Source organism: Pan paniscus, chromosome 13 (assembly GCF_029289425.2).
Source record: "Pan paniscus chromosome 13, NHGRI_mPanPan1-v2.0_pri, whole genome shotgun sequence".
NCBI lineage: Eukaryota > Metazoa > Chordata > Mammalia > Primates > Hominidae > Pan > Pan paniscus.
The window spans coordinates 114,313,580-114,339,444 of record NC_073262.2 but is presented as its reverse complement, the minus strand read 5'-3'; the positions used below and the strand labels follow the sequence as shown (position 1 = coordinate 114,339,444).

The 25,865-nt window shown below is 35.2% G+C and overlaps 1 protein-coding gene across 5 annotated transcripts in view; it reads left to right on the top strand.

Annotated features, from left to right (window-relative positions):
• Window positions 1–25,865, top strand: part of ERBB4 (erb-b2 receptor tyrosine kinase 4) — a 1,174,422-nt gene that overhangs the window by 826,272 nt on the left and 322,285 nt on the right. For all 5 annotated transcript variants that reach the window (XM_003812504.7, XM_003812503.7, XM_003812506.7 and 2 more), the window contains exons 7-12: window positions 1,711–1,852; window positions 10,563–10,676; window positions 12,039–12,165; window positions 18,794–18,867; window positions 19,986–20,076; window positions 22,016–22,215. In XM_003812504.7, coding sequence (XP_003812552.2) covers window positions 1,711–1,852; window positions 10,563–10,676; window positions 12,039–12,165; window positions 18,794–18,867; window positions 19,986–20,076; window positions 22,016–22,215 — 748 coding nt within the window. The remainder of the gene's footprint in view (window positions 1–1,710; window positions 1,853–10,562; window positions 10,677–12,038; window positions 12,166–18,793; window positions 18,868–19,985; window positions 20,077–22,015; window positions 22,216–25,865) is intronic.

Sequence of the window (25,865 nt, the reverse complement as noted above, 5' to 3'; positions counted from 1 at the left end):
TCTATACTCATTCTATAGTGAAACAAAAATATGTATTGCAGAGGTGGATAGGGAAGAAGAAGAAAAGGAAATAAAAATGTTAAAAATTTAAAGATACTCAGTAGGTCTTGAACTGAGAACCTTCCTCTGTCTTTCATCAGACGTAGGATGGAAGCTTGATTCTGAAGACATTGAACACTGCAGGTGTTTCATTAACAATTCCAAAACAATAACAACAATAAACAGCAATAGCAAAAACTCTTAGAAGTTTTGCACTGCAGTTTTTTTCATGGTTCCGTTATCATGATAAGCACAGTGCTGAGTGAGCTTCAAATTATCATTTCATTACTTTTATGGAACGGTCCAATGATTCCACTTTGGCTTTTGGTACAGAATGTTCAAGAATGCCAGACTAAGGCCTTGGTGTAAGTTACATTGTTTTGTATGCTGTCGCAAAGCTAAATTTGTTTTATTCCTCTGACTTATGTTCCTTTGTTCCTGAGCAATCTGTGTACAGCATTGCATAAAATATGTTAGTAAAGCAATTATAAGGACACATGAAATTTTATAACCATAAATTAAAACTTACTGAGTTTTCTAGATTGGTTTTTAATAGATTCTTCCTAGAATGTGTCATCTTAGTGAATAATGTATCGTCAGTAAGTCTCGTTCTGATTATGCATCTAGTAGACCATCATCAGGGAATTGTCATGTTTATGATAAAGTGCTTGCTAAAACAACAATTGATGAAGCAATGTTTTGAGGAAACAGAATAAATTAATGCTTATTAATAACCATATGCACTATTTATGATTAAATGTAAATCATAGCTTGAGTTCGTATTAGCTTGCTTTCCAAGGCCCAAATCATTCCTAAAATGGCTTAATTTCTTAATTAAAAGAATTAGCTCATCCACACTTTTGTTAATCACATGTTTATATGTACTTACACATATATTCTGTTTTTATATCAAGTACCTACCTCTCAGGTAATAAAATGGTTTTTAATTCTTCCCAAATGAATTTGAAAATATTAATAAATTGAGTTATGAATATAAATATATGAGTCAGCAGAAATGAACTGTCTTCTACATGGTAGCTTTTACTAAATGGAGTGGCATTAGGAAAAATGCCATACTAGAAATGACATCATATTATTTAATTACAGGCCAACTATAGCTAATTACCTCTTTACATTTTGGCATTACATGCACTGTATTTGTATTTGGCTAGTCACCAGCCAGAGCCTTTTCTTTAAGTCCAATATAAATCACCATCACAATGTTTTCTTGCAGGACAGTGGTGATAATTGTACTTTACATGTCACTTGGGACACGGAACTCTTTAAAATACCAGCTCAAGTGGACATCCAGCCTGTAGAATTAGGGATTTGGTTGTCAGTGCTATACTTTAAGACTAAATATAAATGCTTTGAATAAGTGTGAACTCAAATAATTTTTCACTATTAGCTAACTTTAAACCAGTTCTCAGTTTAGAAATTACTGGTTACAGGCTAAGCACTTTGAGCATCAGTAGCCATAAATTTTCCTATTTACTGACACTGGAAAAAAGAGTTTTATGAAATTTTGGAAACACACATGACTCTTAAATTATCAAATTTTGTAATATTTGTGGAATTATTATAGAAAAAAAACTTCTGTTTTGGCAGTGTTTCATTAACAAGTATTATGAATTTTATTTGTAAATGAAAGTAATATTTGCTATGTTGCAGGCCTGCATGAATTTCAATGACAGTGGAGCATGTGTTACTCAGTGTCCCCAAACCTTTGTCTACAATCCAACCACTTTTCAACTGGAGCACAATTTCAATGCAAAGTACACATATGGAGCATTCTGTGTCAAGAAATGTCCACGTAAGTAACAGAATAAGAATAACCAAATTAATTAGGTCATTATTTGAAATCAAAAGAATTTTATGTAAGTTTATTTTAGTTTGAAACTTGTAAGAATATTATAAGTACTTTGGGTATAGATACTATTGCCCCCATTTTATAAATAAAGAAACTAAACCGAAACTTTAAAGTGATTTGTGTAAAGTTTCATAGCAAAAGAATGACATGTTTGAGGTTATAAAACTCTTACTGTGGCTGGGCGCAGTGGCTCACACCTGTAATCCCAGCACTTTGGGAGGCCGAGGTGGGTGGCACCTGAGATCAGGAGTTCGAGACCAGCCTGACCAATATGGTGAAACCCTGTCTCTACTGAAAACACAAAAATTAGCCAGGCGTGGTGGCAGGCGCCTGTAGCCCCAGCTATTCTGGAGGCTGAGACAGGAGGATGGTTTGAACCTGGGAGGTGGAGGTTGCAGTGAGCCGAGACGGTGCCACTGCACTCCAGCCTGGGTGACAGAGAGAGACTCCATCTCAAAAACAAACAAACAAACAAAAACCTCTTTCTGTTTTTACTATACCACAATATTTTTGCCTATCATACTGTTTCTCCAAAAAAGTAATTAGTTAAGTGGCAGCAAGCTATGTAATGAATAGGGTCTGTTTCTAATAATAATGGATTTTTACCTAAAATTATTTCTATTCCTTATTTATAACTAGAATACTTAGCATTATATTTTTAATATCAAGTTAACCTTAAACAAAACATATATATATATGTTTAATAGCAAATTAACCTTAAATAAAACATGTATATATATAAAGGGTATGTTAAAGGATCTTAAACAAATTGATAACATCCTGAGGATTCAAAAGGACTGACTTAACTTTCATCAGGTATTCAGGATAATATATTGATATTTACTTGACTCTTTTTTTTTTTTTTTTTTTTTTTTTGCTTTGAGTAACCAATGGGACATTTCCTATTGGAAAGGCTGAAAAAAAATCACTATATGTGTCCATATACTCATTTAAAAGAATTATTTATAGTCTGTGCTATACATATAACGTGACTTACTTCAGTTTGTGTATGTGTTACAGTAGGAAGTACAGGCTGAGCATCCATAATCCAAAAATCCAAAATCTGAAATGCTCCAATATTTGAAACTTTTAGAGTGCTGACATGATGTCACAAATGAAAAATTTCACACCTGACTTCATGTGATAGGTCACAGTCAAAATGCACACAACACAGTTTATTTAGTGTTCCCAAGAGGGAAAAAAACATACACACATACACACACTCTCAGCCCCTTTCGACTGTGGTACATCTTTTCCATGCATACCCAGATTTCCAAAGGGAAGCACACCCACAGGTAATAAAATGGCACGTGTGCAGGCCAGACACACCAATGGCAGGTTTTCCAAAATGCCATTTTGTGGTATTGAGATATTGTTGAAAATGTCAAAAAGGCCTGCAGCTATCCCTCTGGGAAAGGGTGGTAAAAATAAGAGGAAACATTTATGTTTATGTATAGCATAGAAAGTCAAGCTTTTGGAGAAATGGGAGAACGGTGTAAGTATGCAACATCATAGAGAAGAGAAGAGTACAGTGTTGGTAGGAACACTTTGTGTGACCTGAAGAAACAGAAGGATAAACTGTTCTATGCTGAAAATGAATAACAGAAGTTAATGAAAAATAGAATAGCACTGAATAAAGCTAATGATAAAGATCTTGCTTGTGTACCGAAAGAGTGGATTTGTCAGCATGTAGATGAACATAAGCCACATAATGGTATGCTGATCATCAAACAGGCAAAGATCCAGCACGATGAACTGAAAGTTGAAGAGAACTGTAAATATTCAACAGGCTGGACACAGAAATTTAAGAAAAGACATGGCATTAAATCTTTAGAGATTCCCGGTGACAAAATATCTGCTGATCACAAAGCAGTGGAGAAATTCATCATTGAGTTTGCCAAGGTCATCACTGATAAAAATCTGACACCAGGACAATTCTGTGATGCTGATGAAACATCACTGTTTTAACAGTGCTCCTCCAGAAAGACATTGACCACAGTTCATTAGACAGCCCCTGCAGGAATAAAGGATACCAAAGACAGAATGACTGGGCTGGAATGTGCTAATACAGCAGGCACACATAAATGTAAACTTGCTGTGATAGGCAAAAGCTTGCATCCTCAGTTTCCAAGGAGTGAATTTCTTACCAATTATTATGCTACTAAAAATGCATCGGTTACCGGGAACAACTTTTCTTATTGGCTTCACCCAAACATTTTATACTAGCACCTCCTGCTCATTGCTGGGAAGCTGGACTGGATGTTGACTGCAAGATTTTGTTTTTCCTTGACAACCGTTCTACTCATCCTGCAGCTGAAATTCTCATCAAAAACAATGTTTATGCCGTGTACTTTCCCTTAAATGTGACTTCATTAATTCAGCCATGTAAACAGACTATCCTTAGAGCAATGAAAAGTAAATACAAAAACACTTTCCTTTTTTTTTTTTATTTTTTTTATTTTCTTTGTTTTGAGACAGAATCTCGCTGTCACCAAGGCTGGAATGCAGTAGTATGATCTCGGCTCACTGCAACCTCTGCATCCCGGGTTCAAGCGATTCTCCTGCCTTAGCCTCCCGAGTAGCTGGGACTACAGGCACGTGCCACCATGCTTGGCTAATTTTTTGGATTTTTAGTAGAGACGGGGTTTCACTGTGTTAGCCAGGATGGTCTCGATCTCCTGATCTTGTGATTAGCCCGCCTCGGCCTCCCAAAGTGCTGGGATTACAGACGTGACCCACCGCACCTGGCCAAAAACACTTTCTTGAACAGCATGCTAGCAGCAGTGAACAAAGGCCTGGGTGTGGGAAGGTTTTCAAAAGAAGCTTAGCATGAAGGATGCTGTATATGCTGTTGTCAATGCTTGGAACACAGTAACTAAAGACACAGTTTTGCATGCCAGGTACAACCTCTGACCTATGACTGTGTTCAGGAAAAAGGTGGTTACTTGGAAAGATTCCCTATTTCAGGTGAGAAAAAAATAATCCTTCAGAGTCCATCAGTAAACTGGAAGAAATGGATATCACAGAAGTTTTTAACATTGATAACGAGTTGTTCCTTCATTGACTGATGGTGAAATTGCAGAAGTCGCTCTGAATCAAAGCAATTGTGGTAATAGTGACAATGAAAATGTTTTTAACATTGCACAAAAAGTTATCTACAGAAGACATGATGAAAATGTGTTATGGGCTCACTGAAGGACTAGAGCATGGTGCATTCATAACAGAACAAGAAGTCATGGGAGTTTATAAAATCAAAAAGAGACTTCTAAGACAAAATTCACTGTTAATGGGCAAATGACCCTGGAGGAAACATTTTAAAAAGCCATCCAGCAGAAAGCCCCCTTATCCCTGTAGGACCCATTCCCTGGTTTCTCAACTGTTTCTGATGTTTCTTTTTACCTAAGAAAATAAAACACAGTGTATTGTAACCTTTTAATCAAAACACAGCATCATAGATGGACACTAAAAGCCTGCATTATTTGTTGTTGCTGTTGTTTCACAGCTGATACAGGTATTCTGGTCATTCTACTGTGATACCTAGTTATTCCGAACACATTATCTTTTCACTGTGTTAGTGGTATACCATGTTTTTTTTTTTAGTTTTATATATTTATGTGTGAATAAGTGTAAGAATATGATTGCTCATCAGTAGTATATAAATTTAGTGTTATGAATGATGGTGATGCCAAACAACCACAGATTGTCTATGTTGATGGCTGAGATAGTGATGCCTTTGTTTCTGATGGTTCAGTGTACACAAACTGTGTTTCACACCAAACATTACTTAAAATATTATATAAAATTACCTCAGGTCATGTGTATAAGATATATGGAATCATAAAAACTGAATATTGTTTTTAGACTATGGTTTCATCCCCAAGGTATTTCATTATGTTTATGCAAATATTACAAAATCCAAAAAATTCTGAAATCTGAAACACATCTGGTCCCAAGCATTTTGGATAAGGGATACTCAATCTGTATAAGGGACATGGGATTAGGGTGGCTATGGATTGTGGCTTCGTTCCCTTATTAGTCATGTGATTTTTAAATAACACCTTTTGTTCTCTATTTCTTCTTCTTTAAGATGTGGGTTATAAAAATTATATCTTCTGGCCAGGCATGGTGGCTCATGCCTGTAATCCCAACACTTTGGAAGGCTGAGGTAGACAGATCATGTGAGGTCAGGAGTTTGAGACCAGCCTGGCCAACATAGTGAAACCCCATCTGTACTAAAAATACAAAAATTATCCGGTCATGGTGGCACACACCTGTAATCCCAGCTATTTGGGAAGTGGAGATAGATAGGAGAATGCTTATACCCAGGAGGCAGAGGTTGCAGTGAGCCGGGATCATGCAATTGCACTCCAGCCTGGGCAAAAAGAGCAAAACTCTGTCTCAAAAATATATATATATCTTCCCTCCTTTCTTTCCAGAGCCATTATAACAATCGAAGAGATAGGATATAAGGATGAGGGGGGTAGATTTTTTTATTTTTTTGGAGACAGAGTCTGGTTCTGTCACCCAGGCTGGAGAGCAATGGCGCAATCTCGGCTCACTGCAACCTCCGCCTCCCAGGTTCAAGCGATTCCCCTGCCTCAGCTCCTGAGTCACTGGGATTACAGGCACATGCCACCATGCCCAGCTAATTTTTGTATTTTTAGTGGATCCTGGGTTTCACCATGTTGGCCAGGCTGTCTTGAACTCCTGACCTCAGTTAATCCACCTCCCTCGGCCTCCCAAAGTGCTGGGATTACAGGCGTGAGCCACCGCGCCAGGCCGAGAGGGGTAGATTATTTAAAAAGGCTTTGAAAACACAATTCTAGTCATTGTTATGAAACACGTTCATATCCATTAAAGTAAAAATTGTACTTTGACTTCTTTATGTATATATATGTGTGTTTAATATGTCTCTTAATTAGCATTTTAAAGTCACAGGCACACTAACTCCAAGACAGCAAAGATTTTGCATCTTAAATATTTCAGTATTCACACCAGTCCTTTTCATCTAATAACCTCTTATCTAAAGTCACCCTATATGTCACCATGTACCATCCTTACAAAACTGAGGGCTTGGCAGTATTGCAGGATGGGGCTAAATGATATTTTCCCTTTTCTTAGAAGCGCATTATACTACTACCTAATCTACTACCTTCAAATTAGGATGCCTTTCCCAGAGACAGTCAAAACTATGCTTTCTTGGAGTTTTTTTGGTGCTTTCCCTTTTATTCAAGTCCTTAGGTTGAAGCCCAAGGGTTGGGTGAGAGCAGAAGTACCAGGAAAATTTGAATTAGAGAATTCCCCTTTTCTTTACTATATCCCTTATAGTGATTCACCTGAAAGTTGTCAACTCCAAACTGTAGTAAGTGGCTAAACATGAAGACCTATTGTGTGAAATTACATGACTTGTTTACTTTAAATGTGGTAACTTACAGTCTTCCTTTCTTAGATTAGTTTGTGTATCTCAAACTACAGGCTAATTTAAAGCACTTCAGTATTTGTCTATGAAAAAATTTAAATCTCTGATGGGCCTGGCTTACATGGCTTGGTTTGCCAAATTGAAGCTTTCTTGGGAAAACAAGGACATTAAGCTTCTTCTTTTTTTTTTTTTTTTTTTTTTTTTTGTTGTTGTTGTTGTTGTTTGAGACGGAGTCTCGCTCTGTCGCCCAGGCCGGAATGCAGTGGCGCAATCTCGGCTCACTGCAAGCTCCGCCTCCCGGGTTCACGCCATTCTCCTGCCTCAGCCTCCCGAGTAGCTGGGACTACAGGCGCCTGCCACCAGGCCCAGCTAATTTTTTGTATTTTTAGTAGAGACGGGGTTTCACCGTGTTAGCCAGGATGGTCTTGATCTCCTGACCTCGTGATCCGCCCACCTTGGCCTCCCAAAGTGTTGGGATTACAGGCGTGAGCCACCGCGCCTGGCCATTTTTTTTTTTTTTTTTTTTTTAAGACAGAGTTTCACTGTTGTTGCCCAGGCTGGAGTGCAATGGCACGATCTCGGCTCACTACAACCTCCACCTCCCGGGTTCAAGCAATTCTCCTGCCTCAGTCTCCCTAGTAGCTGGGATTACAGGCATGCACCACCATGCCTGGCTGATTTTGTATTTTTAGTAGAGATGGGGTTTCTCCATGTTGGTCAGGCTGGTCTTGAACTCCCTACCTCAGGTGATCCACCCGCCTCGGCCTCCCAAAGTGCTGGGATTACAGGCGTGAGCCACTGTGCCCGGTCGGACATTAAGCTTCTAAATGCAGGTCTACAGTTCCTAATCCAGAATTCTGAAATTTAAAAACTCCAAACATGCATTTTCTGAAACTCATTTGGGTGCAAAACTTGAATCTAACTGATATAAGACTAATTATAATATTTGTTTATTCCATTCGGCAGAAATGTGAAAGGGTTTCATTGTAACGCATTTCCCAAGATGTATTAGTTGGTTCTTACACTGCTATAAAGAAATACCTGAGACTGGGTAATTGATAAACAAAAGAGGTACAATTGGCTCATGGTTCTGTAGGCTGTACAGGAAGCATGAGGGGTTCTGGAGAGGGCTCAGGAAACTTTCAATCACAGTGAAGGTGAAGAGAAGCAATTATGTCTTCCATGGCCAGAGCAGGAGGAAGAGAGAGGCAGGAGGTGTTACACACTTGTAAACAACCAGATCTCATGCTAACTCACTCTTGCCAGGACAACACCAAGGGAGATGGTGTTAAACCATGAGAAGCCAACCCCATGATTCATTCACCTCCCTCCAGGTCACACCTCCAATACTGAGGATTATAATTCGACATGAGATTTGGGTGGGGACACAGATCCAAACCATATCACAAGACCTTGAAGAAAGAATGGCTATTTAATATCATGTATGCACCTGTTGCAGGTTGGGTTCCCCTGAGATAGAGATTAGGTTATTAAGGAGTAGTCTCAAAATCAGCACTTTTTGGGGAAGGGAAGACAGCAAGATTGGACTTTGATATCATCTCAACAAAGTGACTCTTTGTTGTGGTGGATGCTTTCATGTGGATATTGACTTGGAATGCAAATTTTTCCATACTTTGTACCCACTCCCATGGATTCTTTGCCCCAGATTCCCTTTCTTCCAAATTTTCCAGTATTTCTTCTCTCAGGACAAGCTCATGACTTCATGTATATTCTAAGGTCAAGCAACTTCTCTTTTCATACAAAATGAGTAATCAATTTCGCTACCTAGAATTATACCCGTTGGTAAGATTTTCTCTTGTCTCTGTGTTTCAAGTCTAGTCATAGGTGAGATGGCAGACAGAGAAGCTGCCATCCATTTTCAGCTAGTACCACATACCTAGTCTATTTTGTGTCTTACTCTGTTAGCTTTTCCTAAGTGCCTTCTCTTAGCCCCCACACAGCCATAGGTATGAGATGACTGAGAGGGGCCAGCCCAGTGGTGGATGGCATGGGGGGCTGTTAACCATTTGCTTATGCAGTTTACTTGTGCTTCTGCCCCTACACATATCCTACTTTAATTTTACAGTGGAATGCTGTTGGACCTGCCCAACATGATGACATTGTGACATTATAGCAAAACCCTGTTCATGATAGGCAATTCTGGCTATAAGGTCTGACCCAAGATCCATCTCTACCAGGACCCAGAAGCATGTCAAAAGCTGTTTATTAAATGGTGTGCAATCCTATGCTACAGGTGGCATAGCTTAGCTCTAAAAACCTAGAAGTCTCTGTTGTGATTTTCTGATGAAACTTGCCATAAATCTACATGGCGTATTTTCCCACTATAGATGCTTCCAATATCATAGAGCCTCTTGGGTTTTATGGCCCAAGTAGCAAAATTGCTTGCATCACAGCCTAGATATACATCATATGCCTTTTCTGCTTTGGGCACCCCTCAAGGCTGTAAGCATTCCACAACATTGCATATTGTGCCAGAACAATATTCCCAGGCATGGAAGGATGCTACTTTTAAAACCAGAGTGGCCTAGCAGGTATTGTGTTTCCTACTTATTGTGAGAGCCTTTAGGTGCAATAATTTGTCCTTTATTTTGGAGGGGATGTTCTGGCATATCCCAGGTCACTGGACTGCTAGACATTTAATCCAAGTATTGGGTAACAAACTGCTCCTTGTCTATTTGATATACCTTTTCCAAAGTACTACCCTTTCCAATTTTATTTTGTTTCTTCATATAAAAATATGAGAAAGGTTTTGTGGCACTCCACTGAAAAATAGAACACATTTTGAGCATTTTCTCCTGGATGTGAAGTGTACTCTGATCCAAGGCAGTTCAACTTAAGCTTCATTTGTGCTTCATGGACTTGAAGTATTTTTGGACTTCAAACTTGCGTCATGTCATGAAATGAAGTGGAACTATTGACACACACAAGCTAAATGTCACGTAGTTTCCTAAGTATATAAAAGAAATCTACTCTATCTTGCGGGCAATTCAATATGTGGAGCAGTAACCAAGTACTAGTTGTTGTTAACACACATTGCATTTGACTGGAAATACAATTTCAGGTTGAGATATTTAAACCAAGAGTTGTTTAAGGGTAAGATACATAAACACTATCAATGATGCTAATCATTTTTAAACCCTAAAATATCTTGTTTTGAACTTGTTTGCTGAATGTTAACATTAATGCTTATTTTACTTTTTTTTTTTTAATCAGATAACTTTGTGGTAGATTCCAGTTCTTGTGTGCGTGCCTGCCCTAGTTCCAAGATGGAAGTAGAAGAAAATGGGATTAAAATGTGTAAACCTTGCACTGACATTTGCCCAAAAGGTGAGTGGTAGCTCAGATTATTTAGTTAGAACTGGGCCTATATAACAAGGTTTTTAATTCACTTTTAAGTGGACCAACTTTTTAATATAAACCCACTCTCACAACCAAACCTACCCACACACGCTTTCCATAATTTTGGACAGTTACTCAAAATATGAACTTTTATAGCACTGTATATTATTGAGTTCAAATTTTATCTACTAAAATGGCCCAGAAAAAAAACGCACATGTAACATTGATAGGAACTCATAAATAAAGTTGCATGTTATTCTGTCAATAGCAAATCTTAAAAGCTTTGTAAAAAACAAGAGTTCACATGGTTATGTTGGCATCACAACACATATTAGTTGCTTGCCACTATATACAAAATTATCTGCTAAGCATAAAAAGAGATCCAGAGGGGCATGAAATTTACTTTCCAGATCTTGAAAATGTATTTTGAAAGATGAGATCTATGAAATGACAAGAAACTTTACCATAAGTTTAAAATAAATATATCAGATAATTCATGCCATAGAATTTTAGCGGAGGAAGGAATCTCTTCCAGCTGTGGGTAGTCTAATTCCTCACCAGAATGAAACCTAAATTAAGCAAGATGAAAATAAAGTCTAAATCTCCTGAATGTTATTAAACTTTTCAAAGTATCAGGGAGTGCCCTAGAAAAGGACAAACTCCAGACTTACTTTTAGATGGTGTTTTCTCTCTCTCCCTCTCTGTTTCTTCCTTATCCCCTCTCTCTCCTTCTCTATACATACCCCCACCCACACACAAAAATTGTTTTTTTTTTGTTTGTTTAAATTAGAAGCTTCAGAAAGCATGTTCAATTTAAGCATAAATATTTGATGGCCCTTGATTTTGGTTATAATTCACATCATTAGAACTCTTTATTTACGTATATTCTCCATTAGACCACTGTTTTTAAAATTGCAGGTTGTAGACCATTAGTATGTAGGCCATGAAATCATTTTGCTAAAGTTACCAGCATTTCAAAATCATTAAAAATGATATTTTCAAAGAAAGTAGAAAATAGATAATTTTATGTTGTTAAGAGGAGTATTGATTTATAAAATTTCTGTAAGACTTATGTATGTGTTGTGTGTGTATACTGGGTCTTCATATAAAATGTAATTTCTCTGATGAGTCATCGTCATTCGATTTTAATGCAGGGACAAGTTTTTAAAGCAGAACCAGTAGTGAATGTTGAATGAATGAATAATTATTTTACTTTTTAGAAAACAAAATTTGTAATATATTTTATATGTTACAATTAAAAATACTCTGCTATTTTATAATGAAGATGCAATGATTTATTGGCCAAAAATAAGTTTCTCAATCCCCTAACTCTGAGTCTTGTTTCTACAGCTTGTGATGGCATTGGCACAGGATCATTGATGTCAGCTCAGACTGTGGATTCCAGTAACATTGACAAATTCATAAACTGTACCAAGATCAATGGGAATTTGATCTTTCTAGTCACTGGTATTCATGGGTCAGTATTAAATTTTTGTGCAAGTTATTTTACAAAGTGTAGACAAAACTGAAGAGATTCTTTAGTTTTGTTTATTTGATTCCTCTGGAACCTGAAGAGTTTCACCTTTCATTAATGCTCCTCACCAACAAAAGCAGGGGCCTGATTTCACCAGCAATGACAGTATACTAGTTTTGGAATGTGCTCAAACTTTAGTTTGGTGACTAAGGTCAAAAATATAAATTTGTATTTAAACTAAATTATATTTTAGGACATTCTCCTCAAATCCACAGTTTTCAGCAAGCTTGACTTATTTTTAGATATGTTTAGGGAAAAAAGTATCATTGGTTGAGGTGGGAAAATTCATTCAAACTTCTAATTGATTAGCTTGAGAAAACATGAATTAATATCCTTAAAAAGTCTCACATAAAACTAATCAGTATGTTGAAATTCCCCTGAGCTTCTTCCAGAAATTCTTTGTCCTGATGTGTTATTTTTGTCTTGTTTCCCTTAAGTTGGGAAGTTAGCACCACTGTAAGAGATGCTGCTAAATGAATTTCATTTTGGTAATAAAAATTGCAATGTGATTTATCTGGGCTCCTTCATTACAGGACCCCCTACTGGTTTTAACTGGAAAACAAGTTTGTATTCTTTGAATGTCAGTATTTTAACATTGTATGTTATCTATTTGTCTATATTACTACTTAATCCCTAAATGTTAGTGCTGCAGGCTACAGATAAAGAATATCTCTCATATATTTTAATTCAAAATCTTACTCTGAACATGTATCAGATCATTTCTAAAAGCAAACTAATTTGACATATTATGAATAAATATGTCCAAATAGGAATGGCAAGAACAATAGAACAAAGTGTTTCTTTTCATTCAAATCAATTATTATATGTATTATTGCTAAATGTCTGTTTATTTTAATAGGTAGCTTTTAATACAGCCCCATGTTAGATAGTATAATAGTATGTATGTAGCTGCCACCCCATAATTGTTGTATCTGTCTTAAGAAATGTTTTTTTTTTTTTACTTACCTTTTAAAATGTATAGACTTGGTAATTGTCGGCCCATATTCCTACATGGCAAAAATTTGTTGGAACTGGGTAGCCGTATTAGTCAGTTATCATGCTGTTAATAAAGACACACCCGAGACTGGGTAATTTACAAAGAAAAAAGAGGTTCGGTGGACTCACAGTCCCACATGGCTGGGGAGGCCTCACAATCATGATGGAAGGCAAAGGAGGAGAAAAGCATGTCTTACATGGTGGCAGGCAAGAGACAGTTTGTGTAGGGAAACTCCCCTGTATAAAACCATCAGATCTCACGAGAATTATTCACTATCATGAGAACGGCGTGGGAAAGACCCACTCCCATGATTCAGTTACCTCCCACTGGGTCCCTCCCACAACACGTGGGAATTGTAGGAGCTACAATTCAATATGATATTTTGATGAGGACATTGCCAAAGCAAATCAGTAACACTAGTCATTTTGAATGGGACACACTTAATCAACTTTACCATAGTCCCCACTGGCCTTCTGAATCCATTTACATTGCTGTCTTACCCTCCTTGCCCCATTGCATAGGAGACCTGGGACAATATTTAGGTGCTTCTTCATAATTTAATGCACATATGACATTTAGTAAAGCAATATACCCACAATTTGACTATATTTAAAACCAAATACCACATGAATGTAAGATTATATTATGCTAATAATGTCTTCTGAGAAATAAGAAGATAGAGCCACTTGACTCACATTGCGTGCTTTCACCTAGAAATAATAAATGAATTAGCCTCAAGCCTTGCACTGTGGGGAATGATTTGAAATCATATTCACATGAATTGCATTAGACAAGTGGTTTTTATCCTTATCAGGCGCAACATTCCACTTTTATATATTAAAAAATTGCCACTTTTCAATTCTGAAATAAAATTTATAGATAATATAACCTAAATATATATTGTTTTAATTATTATAATTCTCTAGTTGTAATTTTAAAAGAAATACAAAAAAGTAAGGTACAATAAAATATTGTTAGGGGAATGCCAAGTTTCCAATTATATGAAAGTTTGGATTTATGAAAAATGAGATTAGAAGGCATTTTTGTGTCAGAAGTACCAGGAAATAAAAAGCAGAGGAACAGCTGACCACTGGAATAGAAAACCACTAGCCAGACACATTGTTATATGACAAAAGAAAGAGGGAAATGACTTTCATTGAAATTGGAGTAAATTGCTTCTCGACTTTTTGGCTAAGATCAAGTGAAATTGGAGCAACACAACTAGGGAATTATACCTGGCCAAAGTATGACCAAGCATGAAGTTTGCACATATGAGGTCCTAAATGTCTAGTAGGACATTTTAAGGTTGTATAAAACATGACTCAATCCTTTGATTTAAGAGACAGTTAACAACCTTGTGATAACTGCTGTAAACTATAGGATCACCCAGTCTCTGTTACAACTGAAACAGCTCTCCAGATGTGCCAACTTCCTGTTCGTGGGGTGGTGCTGCCCCCATTGAGAAACACTGCAAGAATTTTGTGATAGTAGAAAGATTGCAAACCACCAAAAGTGACCTGCCAAGGCTAAAATTCTTACAGATAAAACATGGGTAGAAAGGTTTCAAAAATATTCTATCTAGTGAGGTTCAGAATAGTTATTTTAGTCTTGGTTCATCATAGAACATAATTATTAAAACTCTAGATTTCTACTAGTTATAAAATTTCTCTCTCTCTCTCTCTCTCATATATATATATATATATATATATACACACACACACACACACACACACACACACACACACACACACACACACATATATATAGTCACCTCCGGCCCAGAGTGGAGGAAAGTTTAATAAATAAATGCAATAAAAAATGGAAACAGGTAGTCCAATGAATAAAAATGCATCAGGCAGTAAGGACCATGCATTTACAAGTTTATGGGAAGAATACCACTTTAGACTAACCCAGACTTCTAAGGAGAAAAATATTGCTCATTCATCCAGGTGAAAAATTACTTATGGAAAATCAGCTTACATGGATTAGAAGTAGAAAGGTAAACCAAGTTTGTCTTAAACATAAACTTAGAAAATGAGAGTTAGGATTTCTTCTTGGATAATTTGATCCAGAGTAGACTGGAGTGTGATTTGCAGCTCCACCACGGAGGGTTTGTGTTGAGTTGCATGGCTTTCTCTCACGTCAAACACTAGGTTTCCTCCAATTAAAAAAACTTGAGAAATGGATTAACAATAAATACCTATTTCCTATGCTTGTTGTGGTGATTAAAAACAAAAGTTGTTTTGAATTGCTCAGCCCAGTGCCTGGCATATTGTAAAACCTTAACAAATGGTATAAAATAGAAGGTTGGAAGTGTGGGGAAGGAGGGAAAGATAGTGAGAAAGAGAGAGAGAGAGAGAGAAGGATGGAAACAGAGAGAAACGAAAATCAATAAAAAACAAAACAGGAGGAGAAGAAGGCAGTGGAAAGGAAAAATCACAGTGCCTATGTCTAGTTTATAGCACAGCATGTTGTGCAACAAATATTAATTTTATAGACTTGATTATAGTCTTATATAGACTCTTTTGGAAACCAAATAAAGGCAAAATTTTCCTTACAATGAGTCATGCTTCTTAGTTCAGGGGATTATTTGTCTTTAATCATAGCACTTAAACCTGGAATATTTAAAATAATAATTATAATTGGGTCTCAAGTATAATTTATAAGGTATTTTCCAGGACAAATATATAAATGAATTATGATGTATTCTTTATTCTCACTGTCATGCCAGCATGAAACATATATTCTGAAGCCTTTCTGTTTCATCTTAGGAAAGTATGGCTATAGAATTAATTCAGTAGAATTAGACATGTTATATATGTATAGATACAAGTGTGGTCATGAATGTAATGTGTGTTTGTGTGTGTATGTGTGTGTGTGTATAAAGATAGAGATATTTTAAAGGTGAACAATACAGAGTATTATAAGCAGAAAACTTACAGTGAATTAAAGAAATGTTTTACCTCAATTTCCATTACCCATAATATTTTACTAACCAGCTTTTAATAAGGTCATATGGTTTGATTAAAATAGCTGAGATGTTTTTAACTGATAAAATGCAAAAATAATAATTTAATGAGGTTGTTATGCTTTTTAAAAACAAGTTTCTCCACAAAATATATTTACTGGCAATTCATCAATTAAAATTTTAATATATAATTAGGCTCAAGAAAGTTAATTGGCATGTTTAGTTTGTAGTACAAGAGTACCATTGCCAGAAATAGCAGTAGGTACTCATTTTCTTATTTAGAATGGGAATTGCAGGAAAGCTTAGTGCTTAGGGTTATCATTAGGAAAACTTTTCTTTCATGTTTTGTTATGTTTTACATTATTGATGTGCATGTGCTTAGAGTAACAAAATGCTCACCAAATAAGCATGTTCATGCTGTGTCACAATGAGAACACTGGCAAGAAAGGGTTTACATAGTAGCCTGCAATGGTGCTAGACAATGGAAGGGAAATAATAAGCTCGATGATAAAATAAAGTGATTTCAGTGGAAATGAAAATATGTTTCTCTCTCTTTTTCCTGAGCTTTATTTTGGATCACCAAACACAATGACAGGGTAGACATAATGTTCTTTTGCATGGCTCTGAATTTAGTTAGGGAAGTTAACTGTTTTAAAGTACTATGTATTTCGAGTGGCTATAGGATGCAACTCCCAAGACATACTTTGAAATCAGTGAGTGGAATTCTGTCAACTTATTTGACAAGGGTCCTGAGTCTCTAAAATTAACTGTATAAAATATCTGTGGTCCACTGGGCTTCATGTTAACATTCCAGAATTCATTTCATTCCTGGCAACATGGAAGTGTTCTCAGTAAAGGTTTGGACTGGCCCCATTATTGTGTGCTTGCCCTGAATTTTGAGTTTTTCTCAATAAAGCCAGGATATTTGCTTGTACGACCTGAGCTGTTCTATACTCTGCTTTTCATCAAAGAACAAATGTTGAAAGCTTATTCTCATACTGCAGAGCTGGTATTTCCTCTGTATACAAAATTCTTTGCACATTAAAAAGTGAAGGCAAGAGTTTTCCTACATGATACACTTCATTTTTGGCTTCATGTTCATCAAAAGCATAGTTATTTGTTCCATATATCTTTGCTTGTAAATAGAGAAAGTTGCTAGAACATTTAATTGAGACTTTAAGCTTTTGTGAGATATTAATATGACATTGAGAAAATTTTAATCAATAGTTTATGTGTGAATTATAGGGAAACACATTTATAGTGTTTCTCCAACCTCAGCAATATCCAGTATTTGAGCCTAGTATAAAGCACTCCATGTTAAACTAGCAGTACATTGTATTGATTGCACTTCTTAGTTTGAAACACTAATTTAATCAAGCAAAGTTTTTTTTTTTTTTTTTTTTTTTTTAAGATGTGGAATGGTTTCCAGTAGAGAAGAATATGCTGATGAACCAAGTTCAGGAAGCCAGTACAAGGTGGTTCCAGAGATCAAGGTTGCTGGAACTGATACTCTTTTCAAGACTTGGATGCTGGCATGAATAAATGCCAATGGATTCAGACACAAATCCCCAGGACATAGGCCATATGCCTATCTGTTTGTCAGGGGATTGTGGAACATGTTGATTGATAGCCCTATTAAGGCTGCATATAGTGGATCACTAATGGTTATTCGCCATACCAAAAAGGAATGTTCTCAGAGACTGGTAAAAAAAGAGATGTCCACAGTAAGAATAAAATTTGTTTGGCTGCTACAGGTAGATACATACTTCTAAAAAAGCCTAAGATCACTGTTCTTAGAAGTTTTGATCTGTCTTGAAGAAGTAGCCAATGGATAAAATTTAATCTCTCTGTAAATGGTATATATTAATATGAGGTCTCTACCTAGGATAGTATGAAATGTCTTTTAATGTAATAAAATTTTAAAACTTACTGTGGATTTCTTTAAAAAAAACTGGAAGTCTTGCTTGAATTCATATACTTGGAAGCGAATAGTTCCTGTGTTATAAACGTGAATATGAATAAGCTAGATAGGAACAAGATGGTTCTAAGTAATCTGTATGAAGAGAGACTTCTGGACAATGTTATAAATATTATGAAAATTCACAAGTAGATAAATGTAGAGCTACAGAAAAAAAATGTCAATTTTATTTGTGTTTGTTTCTGTCCTTCTTATGAATTCCAGGTACTAATAGCAATGTATACTTCTTTGAGGAGTGGAAATGCCAGTTGTTCTCACTATAATATAATGTATTTCTAGACTATATATATTCTTCCAAATCAAGAATAAACTTTTAAAACAAAATAATATAAAATGGTTCATACATGAGCTTGCTGTCTTTGGGAATTTCATCAGAATAGTTGAAGCTGAATAATCTTATAGATCTGGAATAGGCTTTGATGAAAATCTCATATTTCGTGACATCAAAAATTTCCACAAAACACCTATTATTCCTCCTCCACATCTAGCACAGATTAGTTTAAACATGCATTAATAACACCCCTACTGCTAATTAAAATTAAATTTGAATAAAATATTGTCACATTTCTCATATTTTCAATCCTTTATTAAAATTTAAATTTGGCTGCATCTCTTCTTGATTTTCTAGGGACCCTTACAATGCAATTGAAGCCATAGACCCAGAGAAACTGAATGTCTTTCGGACAGTCAGAGAGATAACAGGTAATTTTTTAAACTGCAACTGTTGCACTATGAACAATATAATTTTTTTTAAAATTACATAAGATTGGCTGGGCACCGTGGCTCACACCAGTAATCCCAGCACTTAGGGAGGTTGAGGCGGGTGGATCATGAGGTCAGGAGATGGAAATCCTGGCCAACATGGAGAAACCCTGTCTCTACTAAAAATACAAAAATTAGCTGGGTGTGGTGGCGCGTGCCTGTAATCCCAGCTGCTCAGGAGGCTGAGGCAGGAGAATTGCTTGAACCCAGGAGGTGGAGATTGCAGTGAGCCAAGATCACGCTGCTACACTCCAGCCTGGCAATAGAGTGAGTCTCCATTTCAAAATAACAACAAAAAACAAAACAAAACAAAACAAAAAAAGTTACATAAGATTGGAATCAGCAACTAATTTTCAAAGCAGATTTTAGTTTGTAAAAACTCATTTTTAAAGATGGTGTCTTTTTAGCTTTTATGCACATTTTGAAAGCCCATGGAATTACAAAATGAGTATCTTTGAAAGTTTGACATTACGACTCTTGCAAGTGTCAACTGATCTTTGAACCTATGTTTTTCTGTTTACTTCTTCAAAAGAAGTACTATTGAAAATAGGTAACATGTAGCATTTATTTAGCACATACATATTAAGCATGTAATGTGTTCAACATTGTCTTATAGGTAATATGGGACCCATAGATATGAATCAGACATGGACTTACCGTAAAATAATGCAAAATCTAATGAGAAAGGCTAGATATGTATATAAATGTCTTAGAATACAAGGGTGACACTGATGTCATAAGTGAACAGATGAAGAGGTAAAAGATTTCAGAGAAATTGAAACTATATTTTTCTCTTTATCTAGTTAGACTACATTTTTGCATTTATAAGAATAAATCAAACTGAGTCATTGAAACCTTTCAACATGTACAGTTTTATTGGGTAGGACACTCAATCTTGGAAGAATACATATGTAATAGAGTGCTTAAAAAATAGAAATGTTCACTACCCCTTTCTCACTTCCCAACTTTCAACATATTTTCACCATATTTCAAGAAAAATCAGCACTAATACTAAGACAATTATATTCTGATTTATTTTTTCTACTCTTCACTTGTAGGTTTCCTGAACATACAGTCATGGCCACCAAACATGACTGACTTCAGTGTTTTTTCTAACCTGGTGACCATTGGTGGAAGAGTACTCTATAGGTAAGTGGATATGTTTAAAGCTGCAGGGCTCACAGATTTCAAGAGGAGCATTGTGTGTGCATTAAGTCGAAACTATCACTCTTATTGATTTACTGATTCTGGGGAAATCATGCTTCCATCCTTATTTCCAAAGATAAGCTCAATAAAAATACCTCTGATGATGGTGTGAGGTATTACAGAATACATACTTTGATTTTTCAATTGTCTGTCACTCAAAATAATATTAGTATTTTGCAAGTATGGAGCAAATGATGTGAACAATCCAATGAAACTTTCATTTTTATCAGATGTTATCACAATTAAAAGATAAGAGTTGTGTGACTTGTTAATAGCTTGGGTGTATAGGATACAAATGCTGTTGTGCCAGGAGGTTCTGTTCTTGTCTCTGGTGCTATAATTGAACTACACGTCACAGGGCTGATGTTTTAGGAACTCGTCCACCACTGTACATGTAGTGCTGGTTAATAAATGGACAAAAAGATTCAGGTTTAGAAGGACATTGATAAAATTATAACATCAATAATTTAAATTCACATTATAAGAGTAAAAGATTTCTCTGATGTCATCTGTATGATGTTCTTATTTATGAACAATTAAAAGTCAATTTGCATAAGAATTTTTTAAATTTGTTTTTTAAGTTCAAAATATCTCCAAACTTAATATCATCATTGATTTTCTAATAATGTTTTATAAAAAGTACATCAAATTTCACTATTAAAATTTAAAAGTTATAGGAGGTTTTAAAAATGTAAAGGAGAAAGGAGCTTAATAAGAAAGGATAGTTGAAAGATACAATCTATTAAAGTGCTATATATAAACAACTTTTACTATCCATTGAATAAATATTATAAGCCAGTCAAGACTTTGTGCTAACATTGTAATCAACAACTCAAGATAGTTATGATGGGGACAAAATTTGAGAGAAAGAGTTACATCTTAGTCTTTATCATTGAGCATACACACACACAAACACACACACACACCCTGACAACCATGGAAAATAATTATAAATATTAACAGCAAAGAATATTTAAAACTATAAATAAAAGTGGAAAGCTTTGATCTCCAAAATGTAAAATGATATGCATTAGCTGATTGAAATGTGGGAAGCATGTTTATTCTTTAGAGAATGGAAAAGTAAATAAGTAAAACAAAGTAAATAAGTAAAATTTTTGTAAGTAATTATAAAAATGTGGACTATAGTAAAATAAAAGTAGTTTCCTTGATTTTTCAATTGTCTGTCACTCAAAGTAATATTAGTATTTTGCAAGTATGGAGTGCATGATGTGAGCAATTCTAAACAGGGTAGTTGTTATTTAACTTTAAGAGACCTTTTCCCCAGATACCCAAGGCATCTGAGTTTGCTTTCTTTTTCTAATTTTAGTTTAGTTTGATTCTTTACATTTTACTATCTCCTAACCTTACTTACACATTCCTCAATTATTACAGTTCTTTGGTGTCTGAGGTATACATTAAAGCTAAATACCTATAATCATTTTCTGAAATTATTTAGACATACTCTGAAAGTATGTCTAAATCTATTACATAAAGAGGAATTAATGTCTTATTTTGAGTAGATGAACAATTGTTTTATAAACACTTCTTTAGTGTTAATACAGGATTTCATCATTGAACAATGTAAAGTTAAGTCTTGGGGTGGGAAGATAGTGAGCAGATATTTCAGTGGTAAATACATACACAGAAATAGAGATACACTGCCAATACGCATAACTGTAAGCAATGGAAATTTTACTTTGGGAGGTCAAATTATTACTTTAAAAACTGTATATAGCAAGTAAAAACAATATTCTAAACACAGATTTATTGATTCAGTTTCCATTTATACACCATTAACATTCTTTTTAAAATAAAATGTGACAGCCTTATTTTACTCCGGAATGCGTTTCATGGTTCCGTTTTCTCACTTCCCCCTCCTTAGTGGCCTGTCCTTGCTTATCCTCAAGCAACAGGGCATCACCTCTCTACAGTTCCAGTCCCTGAAGGAAATCAGCGCAGGAAACATCTATATTACTGACAACAGCAACCTGTGTTATTATCATACCATTAACTGGACAACACTCTTCAGCACAATCAACCAAAGAATAGTAATCCGGGACAATAGAAAAGCTGAAAATTGTAGTAAGTACATTACTCAGACATTTAAAACATAGAAACTTAAATTTTTTCCCATTCTTCTTTGGACCAATTAAAAATAACATCAGGTCAGAATTGTTGCTCTGTTATCCCAACCCTTAAAAAGGAAGGTAGTTATTACAATTACCAACATGGTATAAAATAATCAGAATAAGTGACTTTCTTTTCTTTTTTTTTCTTTTTTTTTGAGACGGAGTCTCGCTCTGTTGCCCCAGGCTGGAGTGCAGTGGCGAGATCTCGGCTCACTGCAAGCTCCGCCTCCCAGGTTCACGCCATTCTCCCGCCTCAGCCTCCGGAGTAGCTGGGACTACAGGCGCCCGCCACCGCGCCCGGCTAATTTTTTTGTATTTTTAGTAGAGACGGGGTTTCACTGTGTTAGCCAGGATGGTCCCGATCTCCTGACCTCGTGATCCGCCCGCCTTGGCCTCCCAAAGTGCTGGGATTACAGGCATGAGCCACCGCGCCCGGCCGTCTTGCCTGATCTTAAGAACCCTCCTGTGGAGATTTGGATTCAGTAGGTCTAAGTAAAACCTGGGCATTTACATGTTTAATCGGCATCCCAGGTAATTTCAAGGATCCAATCAATTTGTGGAGATCCACCCTATTGAATTCTCTGTTTGTTGTTTGGTTTCAGTGAGTTTCATAACAGAATAACAGAATTTTGCCATTTAGAGGTGGTAAGAAAAATGAAGACGTATTTTTCTAACATGTAAAAACTACTATTCAAGAAGTATTTGTTCGAGGTGTTTTATTTTTCAGAAAGAAAGTTTATTTTATTAATGCATTTATGTAGACATGTATATCATTTTTTCATCTATTTTGCTACTTATTGATTCATTTAATAATTTCTTATTTACTCTGAAGCAAATAATGCTTTTGTAGGCACATGACTATGCCATTCCTATCGAATACACTGATACTCCATTGATTTATGCTTAATTCTTCTCTGTTTTTCTACTGAATACTACTCTTTCCTACATCCTATGAGTGCCACTATTATAAGTACAACCATCTGACTCATTATGGTAAATACTGAATAAAAAGACTCCGAACTCAAATGAACAGTTTGCAAATGAATATTCTTGTTGTGGGCACAAAATCAATCCATTCTAAAAGGCAGAACCCTAGAAAATTCTGCTCTCACAGTATTTGCTTACTTCTTTGATCTCTCCATTAAAACAATCATAAGGGTACACATAAATAATGATTGAGTTTGTGTGTGCGTGTATATGTGTGAGTGTGTGTGTGTGTGTGAATAAATAGAAGACTTTTTTAAAGTTATAAACTCTTAAGAGGGCAACATAATTTGTTTATTGAGTTGTCAGTGAATTAATTGATTTATTAAGACCCCATCTTGTTCCAGAAATAATTTAAGGCAGCTCAGTCTACCAATCTTCATAAAATATAACTTACAATTTGTGAGGAATTCTCTTATATTTTAGCTCTTTTTGATCCTTAAAAATATTTCCAAATAAAGGAGATCTATTGCAACATGAGGTTCCTGCTAAGAGTGAACCTAAGTTCTTACTCATTCTCATGTTCCACATAGAATCATGAAATGTAAAATCTAATTGTGTATCAAAATATGCATGTTATATTGAATGATATTCATTATTTCATTTGGCCTGTGTTATTTCCTTGGTTTTACACATTACTGATTCCTAAAAGAAAATTTGTTTTGCTTTTTCCTTAATACTGAAGCTTCTTACCCCATATCACAATATGTGTGTGTACATGCCCCAAAGTAGATGATTCATGGCAATAAGATAGAATCTTCTTCAATACCAATTAATGAATGTTTCCCTAAATCAGGGTTATACTCTCGTTTCCTTCCACATCCTTAAAAAAATTAGTACCACTACCTTTCAAAAATTTAACTGTGAATTCAAAATAATGTAAAGAAATATATAAAAGAATCAGAAAAAAACATTCTTCCTCTTTGATGCACTTAATCAGTTTACAAATCCTACAAAAATTCATATATCATATATCTCTCTATACTTGAATTAAAAAGAAAATGGGAAGAAGAAAATGCAAAAAAATAAATGTAGGGAAGCAAGATGGGAAAAAGGGATATTTCAATAAATTATATAATGTTATTTCACCCCTCTTTAAAACTTCTAAAAATTTCAAATGACCAAAAGAGAGTGAATAATGACAATGATAATAAGCTAAAATATAAAATGTGTTTAAACTTTCAGTGTTATGCTTCTTGGATTGAGGTTAGCTACTTTTCAGACCATAGGCATATTTTTTTTTTGTTCTGTGCATAAGAATTGACTTTGCAGTTTGGGGAAAAAAATGAAGCAGTTAGGAGAAACATAGTTTTGTGGTGCTATAGTATCCAGCATATCATTTTTCATTTTTAACGTCTTAGAATAAATGTATTTTGCATGAAATTCATTTATCAAAATTTGGACTTCAGTCTCACAGCACACCAGATCCATAAAAATTCCATATGCCTCCATTTTCAGAAATATAATTACCCTGTAAACTTGACCTCAGAGATGCTGCTGATGTTTACAATCCCCAGTACTCTTTGTAAATGGGAATGTCTAAATGCTTGCTTCATTTTAAATGCACTGTAAATGTTTCATTTTTAGATATTCTGTCTTGCTATATCATACACACACAAGATGTACATGAGCATACGCACATGTTCACTACAACACCTAAACATATATGCATATCAGCATGCATGTCTGTATGTAGTTCCACATACAACACACATGCATATATACACACCTAGAAAACATATCCGTGCATACACACCCTTACATGCTCACCTACATTTACATGCAGTCACCGTGAAATACACTTATCTAAATCTAGGAGTTGGCTTATGAACTTAATGAAAAGGCAGTCCTTCATATGTGATGGTGTTTTTTGGAATTCAGCATGATTTAAAACAGTAATGACAATTTTTTAAAAAGTTAACTCATCTATAAAGGGTAACAGTGGCTAGAGCAATCTTACTCTTTTAAGTCAAAAATTTCAAAGCTGACTTTATGGTTTGAAGAGATTGAGATTGAGGGAAACTCTGGGACATGAAAAGCTAGAATATTTTGGGCATCTATCATTTACGTGGTTATGATAGTAGCCAAATTACAGTGTTAGGTGGAAGAAGTTTTAGAGTAGGTTTATAAAAGCATTTGAAGTTTCTTAAAATGTTTAAGCATAAATTTTTAACACTGAAATATAAACAGTGTAGAGATAAATATTACACCAATCCTTTAGAATCTGAGTTCTATTTGAACTTATATATCTCAAGTCTTAAAAATATTTATACAGATACTGTTAAACCCAACATGAATAAGAGATAAATTCATTATTCATTTTCAAAATAAAAATATTTTTATTTTTACAATTTTAATAGTACCTTTCTCATTGTTCAATATAAAACCAATCAAAAATATATAAAAATATTTTAAAACTACATTATATATAATTATTGGTGAATATATTTTTCATATGTATGGATAAGGATAGTGAAATATATATTTTCATATATGAATGGGATCATACCATTTCTATTTAAATACCATTCAGCCATCTATATCTTATACTTAATATAGTATAAGCATCTCCCATTCAATAGATAGAGCATAGAGCTCTTCCTTATTCCCTTTTTTTTT